At 41.4% G+C, this 23,500-nt stretch overlaps 1 protein-coding gene across 1 annotated transcript in view; it reads right to left on the bottom strand.

Moving 5' to 3' along the window:
* The window catches only part of Patj (PATJ crumbs cell polarity complex component), a 325,876-nt gene that overhangs the window by 128,400 nt on the left and 173,976 nt on the right, over nucleotides 1–23,500 (bottom strand). Inside the window, exon 29 of the mRNA XM_059254557.1 lies at nucleotides 12,976–13,067. Within this exon, the coding sequence (XP_059110540.1) occupies nucleotides 12,976–13,067 (92 nt within the window). The remainder of the gene's footprint in view (nucleotides 1–12,975; nucleotides 13,068–23,500) is intronic.

Raw genomic sequence — 23,500 nt, 5'->3', positions numbered from 1 at the left:
CAACAGAAGAATACATTAAGAAAATGTGGTACATATACACAATGGGCCAGGTGGCGGTGGTGCACGCCTTTAATCCCAGCACTTGGGAGGCAGAGCCAGGCAGATCTCTGTGAGTTCGAGGCCAGGCTGGTCTACAGTGTGAGATCCAGGACAGGCACCAAAACTACACAGAGAAACCTTGTCTTGAAAAAACTAAAAACAACTGAAAAAATACACACAATGGAGTATTACTCAGCTGTAAAAAACAATGACATCATGAAATTTGCAGGCAAATGGATGAAACTAGAAAATGTTCATTTCTTTTAAAAGTAAAAGCATGTCAGTTGTTTAGCTTGAACTGTTTGGGGGGGGGTCCCCAGGCAGGGGGATCAGGATCTGTCCCTGGTGCATGGGCGTGCTTTTTAGAGACCAGTGCCTAGGGTGTGACACCCTGCACAGCCTTGGTGCAGGGGGAAGGGACTTGGACCCACCTCAGCTGAGTGTGGCAGGCTGTGCTAACTCCCCATGGAAGACCTTGACTTGGGAAATGTGAGGATGGAGGGTGGGTTGGGGGGAAGGCTGGGGGTTGGGAAGAGGGAAGAGGGGGGAATCTGTGGTTGGTATGTAAAGTGAATAGAAAATTTCTTAATAATAATAATAATAATAATAATAATAATAATAATAATAATAATAATGACACTATAGAAAAGGCAAAAAAGTAAAAGCATGCTTTCTGCTATAATTTATAGAAAATTTTGAGTTTACTTCTAAGTTGTGAAAACAATCTTGATAAAGAACAGCATTGAAGGTTTTCCGTACATCAAAACTTACCACAAAGACACAACCATCAGAATAGGATGAAGAGCCCAGAAATAAACCCTTTTGTATGTGACTGAAAGACTCTGAGGGCAGCAAAGGGACTCAATATGGAAAATGATGATCTCTTCAACAGTGCTGGAGAACCCAGACAGTGACATGCACAGAACGACACTGGATCCTTCCTTTCTATCCGATGTCAAAACTAACTCAAAAAGGATCAAAGACCTAAACACAGGAGCTGAGACTGTAAAGACCTTTGGAGAGAACGCAGAGGGGAGTCTTACAACAGCAGACACTGAATGGCTAAATGGCAAATTCCTGCTGTCAAAGTGTAGGGAGAGAAGAGCAGATACAAAGTGTGCTGGTTCATATTCACTGTCAACCTGACGGAAGGTAGAATTACCAGGAAACCACACCTCTAGGTGTGTCTGTGAGAGTGCTTTCAGGGAGGAGCAACTGAAAGAGAAGAGCTGCTATGAATCTGGGTCCCACATTAAATAGAAACGACAAAGTGAGCTGCGATCAGCGCCCACCAGTGTCTGCTTCCTGACTGTGGGTGCAGAGTGACCAGCTGCCCCAGCTCCCACTGTCTTGCCTTCTCTGCCATGATGGACTGTACCCACAAACAACACACATCCTTTCTTCCTGAAGCTGCCTTTGTCAGGTATTTTGTAACAGCAACTAGAAGAGTGATACAAATTTAAGGTTATTTTTGTTAGAACATACTGTACATGCATTTCTACTCATGTTTAATGTAGCATACTTATGCAGCTCATTTAACAATGTAATGTAAATTTCTAGTCCTTGAAAGTTATTATTATAAACTATTTAGTACAATTAAGAAATACAAATTAATAATAATCTATAAAAGTCAGAGTCATGTTAGACATGTTTTCAAGGTCATACACAGATATATTTAGATTGATAGATGGTCTTCAAACACTTCAAAGACCTACAGAATATGGCATTTAATATGTTTAATAGCCTAAGGCTTTTCATGACGGTGAGACACGTCTGCTCCTGACAGCATCACTTTACTTCAAAAGAAGATGATGGGCATCAAAGAACCTCTGTATGGTGTTTGCTTTCTTTATGGCAAAAGCTGGTCATTTGGGAAAAACAACAAAAACAACAAAAAAACTGCTCTTGCCTCAAAAGAAATTGACGGACAAACTTTGCCAAGACAAGGTAGGACATTCCCTGCTTTTCAAAAATGTCTGTCAGATATACTAGGCCTGTAGGCCAAAGCTGGATGTCCTAACATTACAGAAGAACTTTGGGTGACTGTCCAAGCAGCGAAATGTCCCTGTCATTAGTTAATATTACACACTTTTGGAGTCTTTGATGGAGTTAAAGACTAGATAATTAGACTTCAAGTTTTCCTTAGTTATGATAAAAGGTAAATTAAGTATAAAACCTTAGACTCACAAAGGTAAGATAAATATAATATTTTCTCTAAATTTGCCAAATACAAATGGACTGAATATGGTAACTGTAATTCTTACTTGATAACCATTTTTGTTGTATATAATTTTACTATGTTAAAATTAAAAACCTTCCTTTTTTTATTTAGATGAAAAGGGGGAAATGCTGTGGAATAATCTTTCTGTACATTGAAAATGTGTTGCTCTCATTATTAATAAAAAGCTGATTGGCTGATAGCTATACAGATTTTCGGAGCAGAGAGAATGCTGGGTAGAAGAAGGGCGAAGTCTGAGGAGTTGTGAGCCAGACATGGAAGAAGCAACATGGGAAGTTCCTAGATGAGGTAAATGAGGCTCGGGGCAGCACATAGATGAACAGAAATGGGTTAATTTAAGTTGTAAGAGCTGGCAGGAGACAAGCCTAAGCTCTCAGCTGAGCATTTATAATTAATACTAAATCTCCATGTTGTTTAGCTGGCAGGACTGAACTGATCGGCAGTCTAGAGAGAAAACTCCACCTACAGAAGAGTAACTACAACATAGAATTTCAGTTCTGGAGATGGATGATGATGGTTGTTCAGCAATATGAATGTATTTAATGTCAGTGAACTGATGGTTAAGACCACCAGTTCAATGTTACATGTATGTGACCATAGCTTAAAGGCATTAACAAGAAAAAAAAGTGCAAGTGTGATAAGTAATAATATTTGATCTATTTAGAATGTCACTGGAAATCACTATTGCTGTCATGACTGCTCTGTGCCCACCTCTGTGAAATAATTTGCCACATCTATAGGCTTGAATGCTACATGCTGCCAGCAAAGTAACATTGTACCAAGAGCAGCAGTCATGTGCCTGAACTGCACAGCAGGTTCGTGTAAATTTATTTGCAAGTTCAAATTACAATCCAGTTGGTGTCCAGGACACCATTCAGGTGTACATATATCTCAAGCATATTGAATAAAGGAGAATAGAACATGTCTAATAAGGGCTGAATGTTACTCTTTAAAAACTGTACTTTTTAAGACAGAAAAAATTAATAATCTTCACACTTGCTGCACTAACTGGAACTTGACATTTAAATTAACATTCAGCCAGGAAAGCTCCATATCAATGACACAGAAGTAACATGTAAAACAAAGCAAGTTATTATATCTCTGCGAGAACTAAATTCCTTTCTGAAAATATTCCAGAAGACCAAATAGCTTCCAACTCACAACTGGGAAAAGAAACCACCAAGAGAGCTTAGGATACCAAGCTGCAAGTTCGAAGCCCACAGAGGGTTGCAGGGAGTCACCTAGCATCCTGACCCATGGTTCACAAAGGTGTCCCCAGCGAGTTCTCAACAGCGTACAGAGTCCACAGGAAAAGGAGGCTCAAGGAACACTTGAGAGTCCACACTGGCAGGGAAGACAGATGAATTGGGAAGCTTGAGGATGTGGTGAGTGACTTACCCTAAACAGTTTACCACAGCAATTCTCTCTGGAAGGCAGTGCAGCACACAGCCTTATTCTCTCCCCTCTGAATCCAGGCTGGGAAAACCCACATGTTGAAATATCCAGCCCTGACCATAGGCCAAGCGATGGGAGATGACCCTCCCCATCAGGGAACTGCCACTGACAAATCCTGCCTGAGGATCAATGCTATCTCAATCCAAAGCCAGTGAGAGGCTGGAAGTGGAAGGAGTCTTCAGTGGGGACTTGTGCAGAGGTCTCACGCTCTGCTGAAGATACACGCAGGCTAACCAACCCAGAAGTCCAGGCTAAAGCCTACCTGTGACAAGGACAGCAAGGAGGAAATGGCTGTGGTAGCTCAGTCTGCTCAGCCTGCTCCCTTCACCACCTCCCGGTCATTAGAATTCTTTGGCATAAGTGATGAAATGAACTTGGAGCAACTTAAGCAAAGCAGACTTTATTGGAGGGACACTGAGATCTCACAAAGATCTCAGAAAGGTCATAGGACCAGGCATGTAACAGTCAGGAACTATGGGACCTCTGAGGAAAAGAGCAGTAGGTAGGGGGTTGTGATAACAGGAGCATGCTCTCTTCAACGAAAGCCACCCATCTAAGAGGCTTCCCATTGCCTGCTTCCACTCTAAGCCTAAGGCAGCACATTGCACAACTGTAGGTCACATGACCACCCACTGTCCACACCTCAGCACCAAGAGAAAGGTCATGCTCCTCCAGCTTTTATGTGGGAACAGGCAGCTGGACTTAATGTTTTGTTTGTTTGGGTTTTTGTCTCCAAGTGTGTGTGGATGACCACCACAGGAAAAAAATAGGACAGAGTTTCTTACTCTTTATATAACTCTGCTTAGTAGCTATTATTTATGTATTTACTACTTACAGTACTGGAGAGCAAGCCTGGCCCCTTCCATGTGCTAGGCAACTGTGCTTTCAGAACTCAGCTACACCCACAGCCCCAGAGTCCAAATGTCAACTGAAAGAAAAGCTGATCCCCAGTGACTTCATAAATGGGTGTTTTGAACATCAGTGGGTAGAGCTCGAACAATACAGTCATAATTCCTGCAAGCTGACATCTGCCTGTACTGTCAAGGAGCAGGAGTAGCAAAGAAAAAATTACCACTCTCTCCAACTGGGGGGTGGGCACAAAAACAAACATACAAACATATCCCTGATTTTCAAAGACACTAAAAATTATTCAAGAAAGATGGAGGTTGGGGTGTAGCTTAGCCACACAGAGCTTCCTTGGCATGTGTGAGGCTCTGTGTTCAATCTCCAGTACCATATTAAAGGGAAGAAAAAGAAAAGAAAAAGATGGGCTTAGTTTGGTGAGTTCATGTGATTCATGTTCACGAATGGTCCTGCGAAACATCTGGCCATTTGAGACTTCCTCACAAAAGGAAACTGTACTGTTACAGCTATGTCAAAGATCTAAGACAATTCCAGAAGTGCACGGACTCATGGCTGGATTAAATGTCCAATCCCACGTGATCATATCAATGACTTCAACATAAGATCAAAATGCAAACAATCTTAACCCCAACCTTTTCTGGAAATGGCGTAATTTATAAGCGGAACTTACAACCAAATCCAGTAAGTGAATACAATTTAAGCGTAGATGGTACACCAGTGGTGAGACAGCCCCTGGAGTGAGTGCTGCCACCAAACCCGACAACTTGAGTTTGATCCCTGGAACCCACATAGAGAAAGGAGAGAACTGACTCAAGTCATCCTTTGACCACACACACACACACACACACACACACACACACACACACACACACACTGGGATGTGTACACGCACATACTCTCACACACATATATCACGCACATGTATATAAACACAATAATAGTAAGTAAACAAAAAATTTTAAGACACATAAAACATGAGTATTTCTGTACAGGAAAGATGTGCTAGAAGAAATTAAGCAAGAGTTAGCAATTGAGAGCATTGTGGAGGACCCTCACAGGTCCACCATGCTGGCCCACAACAGAGAAATAGCATGGATGACAAGTGTCTCTGCTGTCTTCTTCCTTGGACCTGCTATGGATGTCAGTGCTAATGTAGGCCTCTTCCTCAAAATTCTCCAGCACATATGCATGGATGATACCAATGTGCTCTTGAAGACACCTCCTTACAGGATTTGAAATCACACACACACACACACACACACACACACACACACACACACACAGAGAGAGAGAGAGAGAGAGAGAGAGAGAGAGAGAGAGAGAGAGAGAGAGCGAGAGAGCGAGAGAGCTGTATTTTTTCAAGAAGGAATGCTTTTTCCTGCCACTCAGTGTTCACATGCGCTGGCTGACACCCAGCCTTGGCTTCTGGACATACCTGCTTCCTGTCCTTTGAGTCTCAGCTAAGCATCTCTCCCTGTGTGTGGTTCCTTCCCGGAGGCCCTGAAGGCTACATAGGTAGTCTGCTCTTCATTCCTGTATCTTCACAGCACTTACAGGCTGATAAGGGGCTAGACTATTTGCCTTGCTCACTGCCTCACCTTAGGGTTGCTACTACATTCTCTGCATCACTGACTACAATGATGAGAACAGTAAAGTCGTGTTAAATAAACAAATGAATGATCCTCTGTAAAAGCAAATCTCATACTGAACATACAATCCTTCCCTCTGATTTATCAAGTTAGGTCTCATGAGTCAAGAGTACAGTGAGAGTTTTTTAAAGCAGAGATCCAAGCTGATTATTTGGATGGGCGCTGCCTAAAGATGTCTGACATTCACATTAATTTCAAGTCAATATCATCTTTCAGGAGTATGTGCAGGCCACACTATTTTTAATTGCCCAAACAAGACATATGTTCAACTGATACAACAGGGTGGCTCCCGTGGTGAGTTCACTTTTACTCTGTAGGGTTTGGCAGCTAGCAGTAAATCTTTCCAAGGGTTTCAGTTTCCTTTGCCTCCTTTAGCCCCAGGAGTTTTTACACAATACACATTTTCCACATGTAATCACATAATGGAGAGTGAGTTGTTATACATGACATTTATTTTCTATAGTGGGGGAAGGCATGACAGGAGCCACAGGCAAGATCATTAATCTCCTTGGCTCCTTGCACGCCACATACAGCCACTCATCCCTGGTATGAACACAGCCTCCTCTGTGTAAACTGGCTTGCTGCATAGAGGAGAAGCACACAAAGTAAAGTATGTGGCACAGACCGAGAGCCTAGATTGTGATATGCATCCAGATGGTGCGGAGCACATGAAAGCTGTGTTTCAGATTCAGTTTATGGAACTGTCTAAAACATAATCATATATAAAGAAAGGGGTAAGTAATTATGTACACTCTGAATACTTACAGCAACTCATGTGCACCAAAGGCTCACAGACCTTACCAAATAACAGGTCAACTAACATGAATGAATACAAGTATTAAGAGAACAGGACATGGATGTGACCATATGCACACACGTTATTACAGACTAAGGGACCCAGTTAACTGCTGGCGGGCCGCAGAAATATGAAGTAGGAATTCAGCTAGCTATGACAAAGCTATACCTGGAAGAAGCCAAGGGCCTTTCCAGAAGATAAAGCCAGGGCTTAAAGAGTCCTGATGATATTGGCTTTTGAATATTAGCCATTTTCTGCTATGAATTTCTCCTGTGCTACTGTAGCTTTTCCATTCCTAGAACAGTGTGTTTGATCATTCACTGGGCACAATTTCCCCTATACAATTAAAGTATTTGGATATACATCTCCCAACTGTGCTAAAAGCAGTCACACAGCCAGACCCCAATAGTCTTTGTTAGTTAACTAAAACATTACTTGTAGCACATTGTAACAGTATTTTTTTCCTGAGTGCTAATTATATCCCACAACTTATGGCCAGTTCTCATTTTATTTCAATGGTCAATAAATTTGAAAAAGAGTCACCAAAGTATAAAAGCCAATAATTTCTGTATAATGGAAAGGCTTAGAAAATTAGTAATTTTAACTAAGGGAGTAACTGTTTCCAAATAGAAGTATCAACTATAGAAAATACAGTATATATAAATGCATTTTTAAAATAACATAACCCAGTATAAGTGATATGGAGTTTAATCACATCACTGGTGCTGAGATGATTCAAGAGTTAACTTGCTGAAATTTCATAACAAATCAACTTTTAGTTCATTCAGAATCTGCTTCCCAAATGGGCAAAATCAGGGTTGTTATAGTCTGAAAGTGGCAATGCATGAGCATGAGCTGCTGGCCAGCACCTATGGTGTTCAGCCACTGTGGATAGATGGACACTAACCTCCTGCGTTAGCCACAATGAGCACACGTAGGGACAAACTTAAAACAACTCCACCACTTGTGTTCCAGAGGCCAGAACAGGTGACAGACGAGTACATGAACATGACAGCCCTCTACCCAGAGCTCCAGTGACAACCACTGCAAATCTATCAGTGATCTCCACTTGTCCTATACACATCTGATGAGAAACAAAACTCATGCTGTAGAAGACGAACTACCTTTAAACCGCCCAAATACACACATGAACATTCATTCATGCATGCCTGTGCACTCATATGCGAACACACACACACACACACACACACACACACACACACACACACACACACACACACATACACGCACACTCTGGACATCCTGAAATTAGAACACAGAGGAGAGAGTGCATTTTCTGCATTTTTTTTTTGTGCCGTTTCCTTTCTTACTTTTTTACCTACCTTCTCCCTTCCTTCTGAGCTTTTCCTGCTGTATTCACAGCTGTCCCCCAGCAGCAGACACTGTGGGGTCGATATGGCCAGGCACTCATACCCTCCATTACACCAGGAAACTGACTAAGCTCACACAGCTGAGGCATTAACAGCTGGATTCCAAGTCCTAGGATGCTGGACCCAAGTTTTCTTCTTCAAATTTTCATCCAGGAACTGGGGGAGGGAGGAGGATTCCTCTTTCTAAATAAGCCAGGGCAATAGTTCTTTCCATTTGGGCAAGTGGGGCTTAATTCATTGTCTGCACATAAAATATCGGATACCTCTCAACTCGGTCCAATAAAGCCTGGCTGTCAGCACAATGCACATCTCTCCTGATTCAGATGAAGCTCATTTTCCTGTAACTTTCAACGTGGATACAAGACACTGTACAGAATCACTTCTACAACTTCGTTCCTCCTGTGGACTTATTCTTCTGTTTTGTTGTTTTTACTTTTGGCACTCTTTATACTGAAACCAGGAACCTGCACATACTTGCTGGGCAAGCTCTCAACCACTCAGCTACCCTGCTAATCCTTTTTTATTTTTCTATAAAAATAGAGAAAAATCTTTCAAACTTACTAATTAGGGAAAATTGTAAAAAGGTAGACTTAGAAAGAATTTTGAATTACACATATACAATATATATATTTAAACCCACACAATAGTAAATTACTATCATTTTTACTTTGTAGAAGAATCTAGAACTGCTCTGTGGCAGTTTAAAAGAGAGTCATTCAATAATATTTTCAGTGTACATTGATAACTTCTAAATTGCTTAGTATCACCTTAGCAAATAAACACTTAGTAGCCTCCTCAATCTTGTACACCATTAATGTAGCAAGCAAATTCTCATTTGATTCACCCTGCTCTAAACACAACAACCAGACAAACGAACAAAAACTTGAAATGATCTGAAAAATGAGCTGACAAGTCCTCATTGCTCCTTAGATTCTAGGCAGCTCTGTCCCCTATGGTCAACTTCACATTGCTTGTCTTTCTTTACAGGAAGAGGAGGGTTCTGGCTCCCAAATCCTTTACTACATGAAATGATTTCCTTTGGACCCTACTCCATTTCCTTTCTGCTTCATTAAAACAGGAGACCAAGAATTAGCAAGCAAGGCCCCACCCATGCTGAAGCAGTAACAGCACTTGTACCTGTAGCCAATGAATGCCATGCACTGAACAAAGAAAACCAAGTGTTTACTGCTATAATACAATACAAATTCAAACACATATCTAATAGAAATAGAGTCCCTAAGGCTGGGTAGCTTATAAAGGCACTTGTTTATCTCATGGCTTTTTTTAATTGAAAAATATTTTTTTCATATAATATATTTTGATTATGCTTTCTCTTTCCTCAGTTACTACCAGATCCTCCCTGTCCATACAAATCTATGTTCTTTTCCTCTTTCTCTTTAAAAACAAACAAATAAATAAACAAACATAAACATAAGCAAAAAACAAGAAACATCATGCTAAATGGAAATCAAAATAAATAAGCAAAAGACCAATAAGACAAAAAAAAAAAAATGCTCAAAGAAAGCAAAAGCAGACAAGTAAAAAAAAAAAAAAATCCAGATCATTTTGTGCTGGTCTAACTACTCCTGGGCATGGGGTCTTCTCTGCAGTGTGGTTAAAATACCCAATGATACTCTACTAGACAAAACTAATTTTTCCTCTGCCAGTGGGTGTCAATTGCAGATAGCTTCTTGGTAGGGGTGGGAGCGCACGTCCACTTCCTCTTCTCAGTGCTGGGACCCATCTGGCTTGAACCTGTGCAGATGCTGTGCATGCTGCCAGTCTGAGTTCATGTGTGTATCATCCCTGTTGTGTCTAGAAGACACTGCTTGCTTGGAGTCATCCATTGCCTGGCTCTTACAATCTTTCCAACTCTTCTGCATAGATCCCTGAGTCTTGAGGGGAGGGCTTTGATGTACACATCCCATTTACAACAGAGTGCCAGGCTTGCACTCTCTACACATTGCCCAGTTTGTGGATCATTATGTTAGTTCCTGCCCAGTTTGTGGATTGTTAGGTTAGTTCCCATCTACTACAAGAAGCAGCTTCTCTGATGAGGGCTAGCTCATGCTTTCAAAGGCTGAGCATCCAAACAGCATTGTGTAAGCTGTGGTGAGCGCCTATATAAATGGTGACATCACTGGGGCAGTTTATAAGAGAGGGAGAGTCATCATGAGAAGCCCGGAAGGCAGAGAGTGATTCCGGGATCAGGCTCATTTGTTCTCTTTGTTTCAATCTCTTTGTGGTGCTGAGGATGGAACTGAGAGCCTCATGCATGGTAGGCAAGCCCTCTACTCAGCTACAACTCCATCCCAAGTGCATCTTTTTTTAAAATTTTTAAATTATATTTTAACTGTGCATGTGTACACGTGAATGCAGACACCCAAAGAGAACAGAGGCATCTGATCTCCCTGGTGCTTAAATCACAGCTGGTTGTGAATGACCAGATATGCGTATTGGAAACCAAATTCAGGTTCCCTGGAAGGGAAATACCCCCCTGAACTCTCTCTCTAGCCCCAAAGCTAGAACTCAGTTTCAAGAAGACTAACTCTAAATCCGTGAGAAGTACCTTAATCTTCTAAGGGCAGTACCCAGTGATTGACCAACCTTTAAACCCCTCCCTCAAAGGACCCACTCTTTACATGACAACATGGGAAACCAAACCTTACAACATGAGAACCCTGTAGGACATACAACGACACCAAAACCACAGCAGGTACACATCTCTTTAAATCTCACACAGCCTTCCATGCAGTCTTCAAGCCTGAACCTATGACTTGTGTGGATTTCTCTCAATGAACATCTTAGCCTTTTCAGTGACTGAGCTTGCTTCAAATCTGCTCAAGTTACCATAAGCAAATTCATCTGACACTCCTGACAACCAGAAGAACAAGAAACCCTAAAGAGGATGCAGCTGAGGAAGCCCCAGCAGTTGGCTTAATACACAGAGCCACACAAGAAGATCTCCCCCTTTGGAAGCCAGAACAAAAAAACTAGACAGGAAGAAAGCTATTAGGGAGGACAAAAGGATGCAGATGGAGGACTGCATCAGGAAAACGTACCAGGTAGGGCTGAAAGATGGGGGAAGGGTGTCCAGATGCTCCACTGCCCAACCTGGGAACAAAACTACCCTCGAATGCCAGTGTTCCCAGCAATGGAGAGGTCTCACTGATGGTAATTAGTGACAAAGGGAAAAATAACAATCATTTTCATCTTTAAAACGTAGTGAACATTCCTTCAGCCCTTATCCTATGCTTCTCATTGTGTTGACCATTTTATTTGTTTGTTTTGCAGTGCTGGAGATGAAACCCTGGGCCTTGAGTATTCTAGGCAAGTGCTCCACCACTGAGCTGTATCCCCAACCCATACTGACTATTTTAAAAAATTTTAGCTTATTTATTTTATTTTATGTGCACAAGTGTTCTGTCTGCCTGTTACATGTAGCATGTTCACACCTGATACCCAAGGAAGTCAGGAAGAGGGAATTGGATCTCCTGGAACTGGAGCTACAGGTGGTTGTAAACCACCATTTGGATGGTGGGTATTGAATCTGTGTCCTTGCAAGAGCAGCCAGTGCTCTTAACCATTGAGACATCTCTCCAGCCTGTCATTTTAAAGTTTTGGAACAAAACAATGAAGGAGGTAGATGCTTTATGGTGTCCACTTTGAAAATGGTAATGGAAGCATAGAGGAAAAAGACACCCAGAAATACTTACTAAACATGGTTACTTACACCACCTACAAATTATTTAAACTTCACTTTCATTTTAGTTAAATAGCAGAGACTTAACCTCATCTCTTACTGATATAGAAAACTGGCTGCAAGGCATACAGACTCCCAACTCTTACTGGCAAGCATTCTAGGAGCTGGTTGGTGAGGTGGGCTGCATGTGGAATCCCAAACTCTGCAGAGCTGATTTTCCTAGGCTACATCTAAGACCAGCACTTTTTTTTTCTTAATGAGAAAGTCTTATGCAGTGGGATGGCTTCCAACTCTCTATGTATACAAGTACAACCTTGAACTTCTGACTCCCTCCAATCTCTGCCAATTGCTGGGATTATAGGCACACGCTACCATATCTGGTGCTGGGGATGAATCCAAGATCTAGCAAATACTAGCAAGTGCCCTAACACCTCAATATACCACAGCCCTCACCAGCACTCCTGTAAGAAGCTCCTCTACTTTCCCATGTTCTCTAACAGTTGGTTCTTTCATAAAGACAATAGTGAACCAGCATATATAAAACCATGGAGAAAACAGTGAAAGGGCGCCATTACATCTCTACAGAAAAGTAAGGTTCAGCATACAGATACTTGTTGAAATATAAACAACAGTAAACTCAACTACCAATTCCATCTTGTGAAACATGAAAAAACAAGAAAAATCTTAGCGTTCAAACAGTCCATAGTTTTCTTAAAGTGACAGAAAAGGAAAGCGTAGAATACAGTGACTTTGTTAGACAAAACAAAAATAAAATAATCTTATGCCAATAATGGTCTCTGCAGAGGAGAGTGTATATTTAGAGAACCCATTTATCTTACCTAATGAAAACCAGTTTGACCCTGGTGGGGGCAGTCTTAATAATGGCAGATGCATTTTGATGACTTCTTCCGTAAAGGACCTGATTATTTATCTGTTTGGGAAAAAATAAAATACACTTGTAAAAATATAACTCGTGTATTTTACACAATGAATAAATACACACACACATATATATATATAGTTATGTACGTATACACTTAGAATTAAATAATATAGTCTTTACTTTTAAGTGCATATATAGAATTCATTAATGGCAAAAATCTCAATATTCTTTGTACTACAGATTCACAAGGTAATTCTAAGCAACTCTGAAAAGTCTCCTAAACTCAGCTGTGGCTACAGTGAATAAAGAATAACTCCTTGACCCTGTTACTAAACTTTATGAGAATGGTAGTTGAGCTCAATGGAAAGTTTTATGATAGATATTTCATTTTCTATGGTTTTTCCAGATTCCTAAAGAATGTAGAGAAAACAGATCAAACTATAGTATATACAGAGCTCCGGAGGGCCCATTTAACATGGTGCTACAAGTGTGTCATGGTTATTACATAGAATAAATTTTGTTACCACAGGAGATAAATATTATATACCTGTTTTAAGTTGAATTTTAGGTCAACTAATTAATAGGACATCTAACTGTAGATAACCCATGAGTCATCTGTTCATGCCCAAGGTATACTGGAATTCTAATTTGACTGGAGTCACTCAAATACGATAGATCAATAGATCTAAACTGTTTTCATTTCAGATCTTCCCACTGATATATTATATAACAACTACAGGTAACCTCTCATACCATCCATCCAGTTCTACTTTCCCCATCTGTTTGATAAGGAACTAGGGACCTGTACTGTTAGGTTATCCCTATGTAGCTATGGCCTTGATAACTTCTGTAACATTAGGGATGCTACAGTACACTCCATTATACTCAGGGGGACTAGAGTCTTTTGAAATTGGTGCTTAAGCCATTGGCCCTTGATGTCTCTGTAATGTTGAATCTGAAGACACAGCTGACATATCTTTGAAAAGACTGTTTCATCACGGTGGTTACAACGAGAAAGCAAAGGGAAATAAACACTTCAAAGGATGCATGAAAGCAGAATACTTTAACCATCTTAAAGGAAGCCAGTCCATCCTCTGCCTCGGGAGGTACAGCCACGGCTATCAGGCTACTTTTTCACTCTGCCTCTTACTCTTCTCTACTTGGGTTTTACTCTTGGCTGAGCTCATTAGTCTCAGAGAAACGCACTGACTCCCACACTCCCAGCTGTCTCTGGCTCGCTTTCCTATGCTCTAAAGGAGTTCAAGCAGCTGCTCCAAAGTGGTCCTGAGAACTGTGAGGAGAAAAGCTGTCACAGTTCATGGATATGCTCTTGATACCTGAAGGAATTCTCCCTTCACATACTCAGACACTCATCTTTCCTGCTGTTAAACTTTAATATTCACACATTTAATAATGTGATTGCACCCCAGATTTCCAATACTAATACAAATGTACTAATGCTTTCATGGTTTTATTTTTCATACAGACACACACACACACACACACACACACACACACACACACGCACACACGCACACATGCACGCACACGCACACACACACACATACACAGACACACACACACGCACACACACACACACACAGGCACAGACGAAAGACATAGTGTTTCCTTCCTTTCTCCTTTGGCTTTCCTGTTTTTCCTTCTTGGTACTGGAGACTAAACTCAGGTCCTTTCACACACTAAATATGGACTGCTCGGCACACAGCTGGACACCCAACCTAAATAACATTTTCTCCACCTCAGTCACCAGGCAAAGGTTCTCACAGTAATGAGAAAGGCTCTGACAGAACAGTGCCATGCCTGCTGCTGCTGCTGCTGCTGTTTTCTGCAGTGCCAGCAAGCGTGGCCTCAAGTGTGGGGGCAGCTGCTCCCTGGCAATGCTTCAGAAATGCTATGCAGTGGAAACTGGGAAGAGAGCAAGCAACTCAAGACATAGCAGACCCGACTTTACTACTGTAAATCTAAAAGGAAAACTAAGATCTCCAGACAAAAACAAAAGCAACCAAAAGACTATGACAAAGCCTTCTTTCCAGCTTTAAAAATAAGGTAACCAGGGACTAGATGGCTTAGTGAATAAAGACACTTGCAGCCATGTCTGAAGATCTGAGTTTGTTATCTGGGACCAAAATGATGGAAAGTGAGACAGACTCTCACTTTCTAACAAGCTGTTTTCTAACACACACACACACACACACACACACTCACCTGCACACAGTTTGTGTGGAAATGAGAGCACTAATCAATTGGATTGGTATCATTACAAGAAGACATACCATTCAGTATCGTAGTTCATTTCTGTAATCTCAGCGCTGGCAAGACTGAGGCAGGAGGACTGCGAGTTTGAAGTCAGCCTGGGCTACACCAGGAGGCTCTGCTCAACAGAGGGAGTGGGAAGGAAGGAGTGGGAAGAAGAGAAGGGATGGGAAGAAGAAGGGAGACAGGAAAGAGAGAATCTCTCTGCTATGGGAGGACACAGCAGTATCCTGGTCTGCCAACCAGGAAGGAGTCTTCACCAGAGGCCAGAGTCTGGTGCCATGATTTCATGCTTCCCAGCCTCCAGAACTGTTAGATATGAGTGAATGAGTGTGTGTGTGTGTGTGTGTGTGTGTGTGTGTGTGTGTGTGAGAGAGAGAGAGAGAGAGAGAGAGAGACCTCAGCCACTTTGGCATTTGTTATAGCCACCCAAAGTGACAATGGCAATTGCTTGAACTAATTTTGCTCTTGAAATGGAATAACTCCACTGATACAGTTTCTTGTCATTTTAAATATCTACGTTAATCCTAACCCTCTTTGCAGTCTCAGAGTCTAATGCTCTCAGATATCCAGCTTTTGCCTTGGCACACACAAAGAAGAAAAAGGAAACAGACTTTCTATCCACAGGAAATTTCTGAAATATTTATTATTATTATTATTTTATTATTACTGTTACTTTGGTACTGGGGATTAAACAGGACCTCACACATGCTGAATAGGTGCTCTATTCAGTCATATCCCCAGCCCAATCTTTTTCCATAACTATCTCTGCTGTGGATATTGCTCTGTACGCTGTGAATGTATTGCTTTGATCTGGTTGATAAATAAAATGCTGATTAGCCAGTAGCCAGGCAGGAAGGCAGGAAAAGCAGAGAAGAGAATTCTGGGAAGAGGAAGGCTAAGTCAGGAGTTGCCAGCCAGACACAGAGGAAGCAAGATGTAAAAGTACTGGTAAGCCACAAGCCACGTGGCAACTTACAGATTAATAGAAATGGGTTAATTTAAGATGTAAGGTCTAGCTAGCAAGAAGCCTGAGCCATTAGGCCATACAGTTAAATTAATATAAGCCTCTGTGTGTTTACTTGGGTCCAAGCGGCTGCAGGACTGGCAGGTGAGAGAGATTTGTCCTGACCACGGGCCAGGTGGGACATAGAAAAACTTCAACTACATATCTCCTTGCCTGCCTACCCCTATCTATCTATCTTCATCATCATCTAATCATTTATTTAGAGACAAGGTCTCACTATGTAGCCTAAGCTGACTTTGAACTTGTCATGTGGTACAGGCTGGCTTTGACAATGTGATGCTCCTGCCTCAGCCTCCTGAGCACAGTGATTAAAGTTGTTTGTCACCACCCCTAGTGCTTTCTATGTGCCTGACCAGCTATTCTGGTTTTCTGAGTTGCTTTTGGGTTCCTCTTGTTATTGCTGACAATGGGGAAACTTCTGTGACTCTCAAGATATTAACTTCTGTCTCAGCTCTTGAGCCCTGGTCCTAGAAAAGCAATAATAGTTATATTTGGGCAAGTTAATTTTTCTCGCAGGCTCTGAAATTCAAATCCCATTTATGAACAATTATAGCAGCTCTGGATTCCAAGGGCCCAGACAGCAGCCAGGCCTGCATTTCCAAAGCTGGTGAGTCATACTGCAGGTTTTCATGCATATGATTCCCCTCTCAGGGGTTGCTTTTGCCTCTGCAGTGAGAAAGAACAAAACTGTAATATGAGGACAATCCTGGCCAGGGTGGGATAATTAGTTCCCGTCTTTGTAGCTTGTGGCAGAAATAAAATCAGGGTTAACCTAGTGCAGATTCAGCCAACGTCAATGGATGTCAACCCTTCTCTAACACTGCATAAACGTTCACTTAAAGGTCTTTAATGAGATTTGTCTTAATCAAATTAATTATGCAAAAATATTAAAGAGAAAAGGTTACAACTACTCCTAATTTTCCATAGTTCGTCTGAACAGGAATATAAATTTATGCTGAAAAGCAGCTCAACTAATTCTACTCAAACAACATATCAAATTGGAAGTAAAAGTTAATTAACTTAAATTAGGGTTGAGAATATTAATTATACAAAATTAAAATTTAGTTCAAGTAACAGATTTGCCCAAGGTCTGAACATCATGCCATAATTTATTACACCCAACCATCTCTCACCCATGCTTTCTTCTTCTTTTTAAAGCAAAATGACGTATTATTAGGGAGCTGAACTGAAACTCATTATGTGAGTGGCTGATAATGAAATTGAAGTCCTTCCCCAGTTTTACTTTGAAGCACCTTCTAAACATGGTATTTTAATTCTTTAGAACCTATACTTTAACTTTTAAAACAATCTTTACTTAATATAAATCATGTGGGAAAAAAATCAACACATTATATTTATAACCATCATGCCTATTAAAAGTTTTGGTGCTGAATATCAAACCCAATATCTGGACTATGCCAGGCAAGTGTTCAACCACTGAAGTACATTTTAAACTTTTGGACCTTATTTTGAGATAGGGTCTTAATAAACTTTTAAACTTTATTTTGAGATAGGGTCTTTAACAAATTGCCTTAGATTACAGGCACATAACACCATACCCAGCTGCCAGTTAACCCTGGATCAAATAATTCCATTTCTATGGATCTATCCTAAAAAGGTGAAAACGTAGGCATTAAGATGTCACCCTAGCTATACTCCAAATTAAGAAAAAGCAGGAAAACTGCAGGTTTACCCCCGTCATCATGGCAACAACAGAAAACAATCTCCCTAAAAATAACTGGTGAAGGTGACGTCTGTCTAGATGTACGGCCATAAAAAGATAGCAGTACTGAGTGGAAAATGGAGCAGACAAGCACTTTTAAAATGAAAGCTCTTGTGTGGGTCTAAAGAACTACGTCTAACAGGTGGGCTCTGTGGTGACAGCTTTTGGAGTCAGTACTTTAACATTTTTGTCACATTTTATTTCTTCTGTGTGTACATACACACACATATGCACGTCTGTCATGACATGAGCATGGAGGCATTAATGCAGTCCTCTCCCTCCACCATCGGCTCTGGGGATCCAGTTCAGTCATCAAGTTTGTGTGGCAGATGCTTTTCCCAATGATTATCTGCATGATGGTGTCTGCTTGTGGTCACAGCATAGGGGGGCTGATGCAGGTTTGTGGGCTGGAAGTTAGCCTGGGCTACATTGTGACATCTGTCTGTGAAACACAGCTTTGCGATAATCAACAAAAACTTTAGGAAAAATTAATCACATTTATTTTTTTCCTTAAAAAAAAATAAAAAAATAAAAAGAAGAAAGGGAGAGAAGGTAGAAGGTGTTCTATTACCTTCAGACAATAGGAGGGGATAAATAAATAGTACAATCTATCTCTTAAAAATTGCTGTTAATTCTGCAGAAAAAATGGTGGTTTCCCAGGAATTTAAAATACTTCAACATAACCTTTGAGGGTATGTGTCTTTTGTATGTGTGTACATGTTCATGTGCACCTGTGCAGTTGGGTACATGTGGAGGCCAGAGGCCAACCTGGGCTCTGTGTGTGTGTGTGTGTGTGTGTGTGTGTGTGTGTGTGTGTGTATGTGTATGCCACAGGGGCCAGAAACATTAGATCTCTTGGAGCTGGAGTTACAGGCAGTTGTGAGCTACACGATGTGGGTGCTGGGAACAAAACTCTTGTCCCCCATAAGAGCAAGCCTTCGCTCTTGACCTATCTCACCAGGTCCATACCTTGGTTTTAGAGACAGGTTTCTCACTGGGACCTGTGCTCTCTCAGTAGGCTCAGCTGGCTGGCCAGTGAGCCCAGGGATCCGTCCTCTGTCTTCACCTTCTCGGCGCTGGTGCTATAAGGCCTTGCCACCCCAACTGACTTTTTACACGGTGTTGGGGACCAAACTCAGGTCCTCATACTACTGTGGTAGGCACTGTACCAAATGACTGTCTCTCCAGCCCAGGCATAACTCTTCATGGTATTCTTAGCCAGATAAGCAAATAGGACTCAGGTTACTGGTGACCTGGAATTCCCTTACCAAGAATATCAAGCTGGGTGTGGTGGCATAGGCAGGTGGATCTCTGAGAGTTCAAGGCCAGCCTGGTCTACACAGCAAGCTACACAGCTGCCAGAGCTACATAGTGACACCCTATCTCAAAACAAACAAAAACCCATCAGCCGAACAAAGAGAACATCAAGATAAAATGCCCTCTAGTAATGCTTAGCCCAAGGTTTCCTTCTTTCTCATAAAAAGTGGACCTGATTAGAAATCTACCCCACTTCTTAGTTACTGTATTTTCCTCATATTCAAAATGCTTTATAAGTCCCTTTACAGACATACTCAAAAACTCAATCACCAGACTCTCCTAACTCACATCCTTAGAGTTCCAGTTTCTCTCTCCTTTGAAATGCGTTCAGATCTTATTAGTATTGTGTTTATGGTGTGTGTCTGTGTGTGAGCACCCTCACAGGTGCATATATGAACCACATGTGGAGGGCCACTTGCAGGATTAGATGACCTTCCACCGTGGATTCTGGAGATTAAACTAAGGTCATAGTCATGCATGGCAAGTACTTCTACCCACTGAGCCATCTTACGGCCCCAGTTTCTCATTTTAACAGTCACCTTACTAGAAAACTGTCCTGAGGAGGCACGATGCCATCCTTTGCACCTAGGAACATTAGCACATACCTCATATAGTCTAGCACGGCCCTTCAGCACAGGCCATGAGACAGGAGGCCTGGTTGGTGTAATGAGGACACAGAGACTCACAAGCTCAATGCCTTATAAAAGAGTTTAAGGTATGAAGTGATGCTGCCAGAGCAGGCCCACGTCCCCAGATCCCAAAGCCTCCAGTAAGTCGGGGCCACTGGAACATGTAAAGAAAATACTCAGCAGGTGTCAGGGAACTCCCTAGGTTCTCTTAATCCTTAGTGTAACCAATCACCCATATCCTATCCTGACCAACTCACAACCCAGGCAAAAAAAAAAAAAAAAAAAAGTCCCCACCGCCCAATTCTCAGCATGGTAAAGGTAGAAGAAATTTCCAGCACTAACCACTCACCTAGCCTCACTCATACTCCTGTAAGCAACTCTAGTCATCAAAAATAAAAAGTACAAGAAAGTAAAAGGGAGACTGGTGGGGAAGAGAATGGGGATCAGGCGGAGAGGACAAGAGAGAGTAACTGGGTAAATATGACCAAAGTATGTTACATACGTGCATGAAAATGTCATAATGAAGCAAGCCCATTATTATATCACTTAAGATATGCTAATAAATCTTTAAGAAACCCTCTCCTCATCAGAGAATAGCACTGTTTTCATACTTCCTTATGTCAATGTGCACAATATACATACCCAGAATCTATTAGGTTAGCTAAAGTCTGGTAACATCCATGTTTGCTAGCTTGAGAGGTGAGAACAGAGTCCACTACATATAGTGGACTCCCATGTCCCCATATGCAGTTTTGCTTTCTAAGATTTCAGATCAAATGCGGTCTGAAGGTATTCCATGAAAAACTCTAGAAATAGTTCATACTTTAAAAAAATTGTCTTTGGAATTGGGAGTAGTGGCACATGGCTTTAATCTCATTACTCAGGAGGCAGAAGCAGGTGGACCTCCGAGTTCCAGGCTAGCCTGGTCTACAGAGCGAGTTCCAAATCAACTAGGGCTACACAGAGAAACATGTCTTGAAAAACAAAAACAAAACAAAAACCCTTTTGAAATCTGAATACAAACAAGGGTTGATGTGTCATCTCCACACAGACCGTGTCTTTGTTGACCCGTCCCTCCCCCTAGGCTGGTATTACCTCCCCAGAGGCCCCTTTCCACGTTCATGTCTCACACTTCACAACTTGGGTTCTGCACTGTGAACGGAACCGACCTTTGTCCAGGGTCTACACTGCACAGCCTGCTGCTGACTACTCAGCTATCAGATCACATATGCTCAGGCAGATACACTGTACTTAATAACTGCCACAAGCCATAAAACATTATTCTGGTGACTCAGATATCCAAAAGAAAGTCACAAAATGTTCCCTTTAGAGAAAAATACAGTAATTCACTTGAACAGAAAACTCATTTGTGAAACTTTTATTACATTACCTTTGTCTCATTGTTGTACTTTGTGAGTTACTGTTAATATTGCACTATGCCTAATTTATAAAGCCAGCCCTGTCATTAGTATGTATGTATGGGAGAATGTAGTATAATCTGGGTATTGGGGTTTCGTCTGCAATCCCAGGTCAAGAGGCTAATAATGCAGAAGAACTGACCTGAGTTTGGAGCCACACTTAAGCTACTTAGTGAGTTCTAGGTAAGCCTGGACTACAGAGTTAGAACTTATCTAAAAAACGAAATAAAAACAATAACGATGATGGTAATGAGCCTTATTATGAAAGGCCGGTACTACCCATGGTTTCAGGCATCCTATAAGGGGTCTTGCAATGTACCCCCTTGGAGGAGGGGTTGTTGTACTGTACAATTTAGCAAAGTAAAAATTCCTATTATGCAAATGCAAAGAGATTTTGTGTGTGTGGTCAACACCGCTCAGAATAACCTCAGTGTAGATTTACTAGGCGGTACCTCAGATAGTCACAAGACAGGAAAGGAGGAACATGCTGAATAAAGGAGGGCTGGAAGAGTACAGTGCCATCATCACCAGTCCTGCAACACACCAAGAACTGCAGAAACCTGAGGCAAGGGAGCCATCGCTGGCCAACGGCATGTTCCTTCCCTACACCTGATCCCTGTTTCAATTTTCCTTAATGATCTGTTTCTTCCACTTTTGATATCTCATTTTCACTGCTAATGTGGCTGGATTTAGAATCACCTAGGAGTCACATCTGAGAGGGTGTTTCCAGATAGCTGTAGTTAAGGAAGGAAGACACATGTGTGGCACCATCCCAGAGCTAGGGTCCTGGACTGGAAAACAAAAGGGAAAAGATGAAAAGATAATCTGAGCACTAACAGTCATCTCTCTGCTTCCTGACTGTGGAACCATGTGACCAGCCACCTCCCGTTCCTGCCTAACACCCCTGCTGGGATGGACTGTCCATTTGAACCATAAACCAAAATAACCCTTCCTTGCTCCAGTTGCTGTGGATGTTTTCCTTCCTCGAGCTGCTTTTCTTAGGCACGTTGTCACAGCAACGAGAAAATGACCAACGCCTTCACTTTTGCTTTGTTTTCTCTCTAAGGTCTTAAGATCAATTGCTCACTGCAGAGATCTCAGAGCTTCTGTGAGGGCAATGAGGAAGACCACAGCACTAAGAAGTGAGTGATTGTCACCCTTCCCCTAGGACAGTAAGAGCAGAGACTTCAGCCAAAATATTTCACTGACAGAAAGACAATGAGGTGCAACTAAATAATTCAAAACTCCTCCCCTAACAAGCTGTTGTCAGAAACAGAAATTGCAAAAATAGAGCTAAAGACTTCACAGCTGGAAGCTCCAACAGAAAGAACCAGGACACTTGATGTGAACTAGGTTTTACACAGTAGTTTCTATGCCTGAAAATAAACCCCAAGTCTGTAGCAGAAATGAGGGCACGTTCTTCAATGATGAAGTTCAGAAGCTCACATGCTGTGCATGAACAAATCCAAAGGAGGAATGCCTTCCTTCCTTGGTTCTTAATGGATGAGCATGGTTTTATCAATTATGTTCTTCTTTTAACGAACACAGAGTGGTACTACATTTTAAGATGGATAATATTATATGGAATTGCAATGTGAGAAACTGAGGCAGGATAGAAAAACCAAGTTTAGGGACCATAGGAAGGAACAGGAGGCTTTCTTTGAGCCTGGTTGAGTCTTTTATGAGCTAAGAGTCCAGAATTTTGACACAACTAACAAATTTGGTGTAAAGAGTGTCTATATAGGCCAGGTGTGATGGCATACACCTTTAATCCAAGCATTAAGGAGGCAGAGGTAGTTATATGTTTGAGAGTTTAAATTTAATCTGGTCTACATAGAGAACTTTAGGCCAGTCAAGTACATGGTGAGAGTTAATCTAAAGGGGGGAAAAGATTACATATGTAGAGACAATATTCCCATTTTCAGAAGTATTTAAAATAAGAATGTTATACTAGCAACTAACCATGCTTAAGGCCTAAATGCTTGTGACCATTGAGTTTTAACCTTTTTTCCCCAGCTATAAACCTATGTATTTCTTAAAATCCTATAAACAAGATTATAAACTTTATTTATAGTCAAAACTTGTCTTAATTC

This window comes from Peromyscus eremicus, chromosome 2 (genome assembly GCF_949786415.1).
Source record: "Peromyscus eremicus chromosome 2, PerEre_H2_v1, whole genome shotgun sequence".
Lineage (NCBI taxonomy): Eukaryota > Metazoa > Chordata > Mammalia > Rodentia > Cricetidae > Peromyscus > Peromyscus eremicus.
Note: the sequence above shows the minus strand (reverse complement) of the source record. Positions and strands in the feature narration are given on the sequence as shown.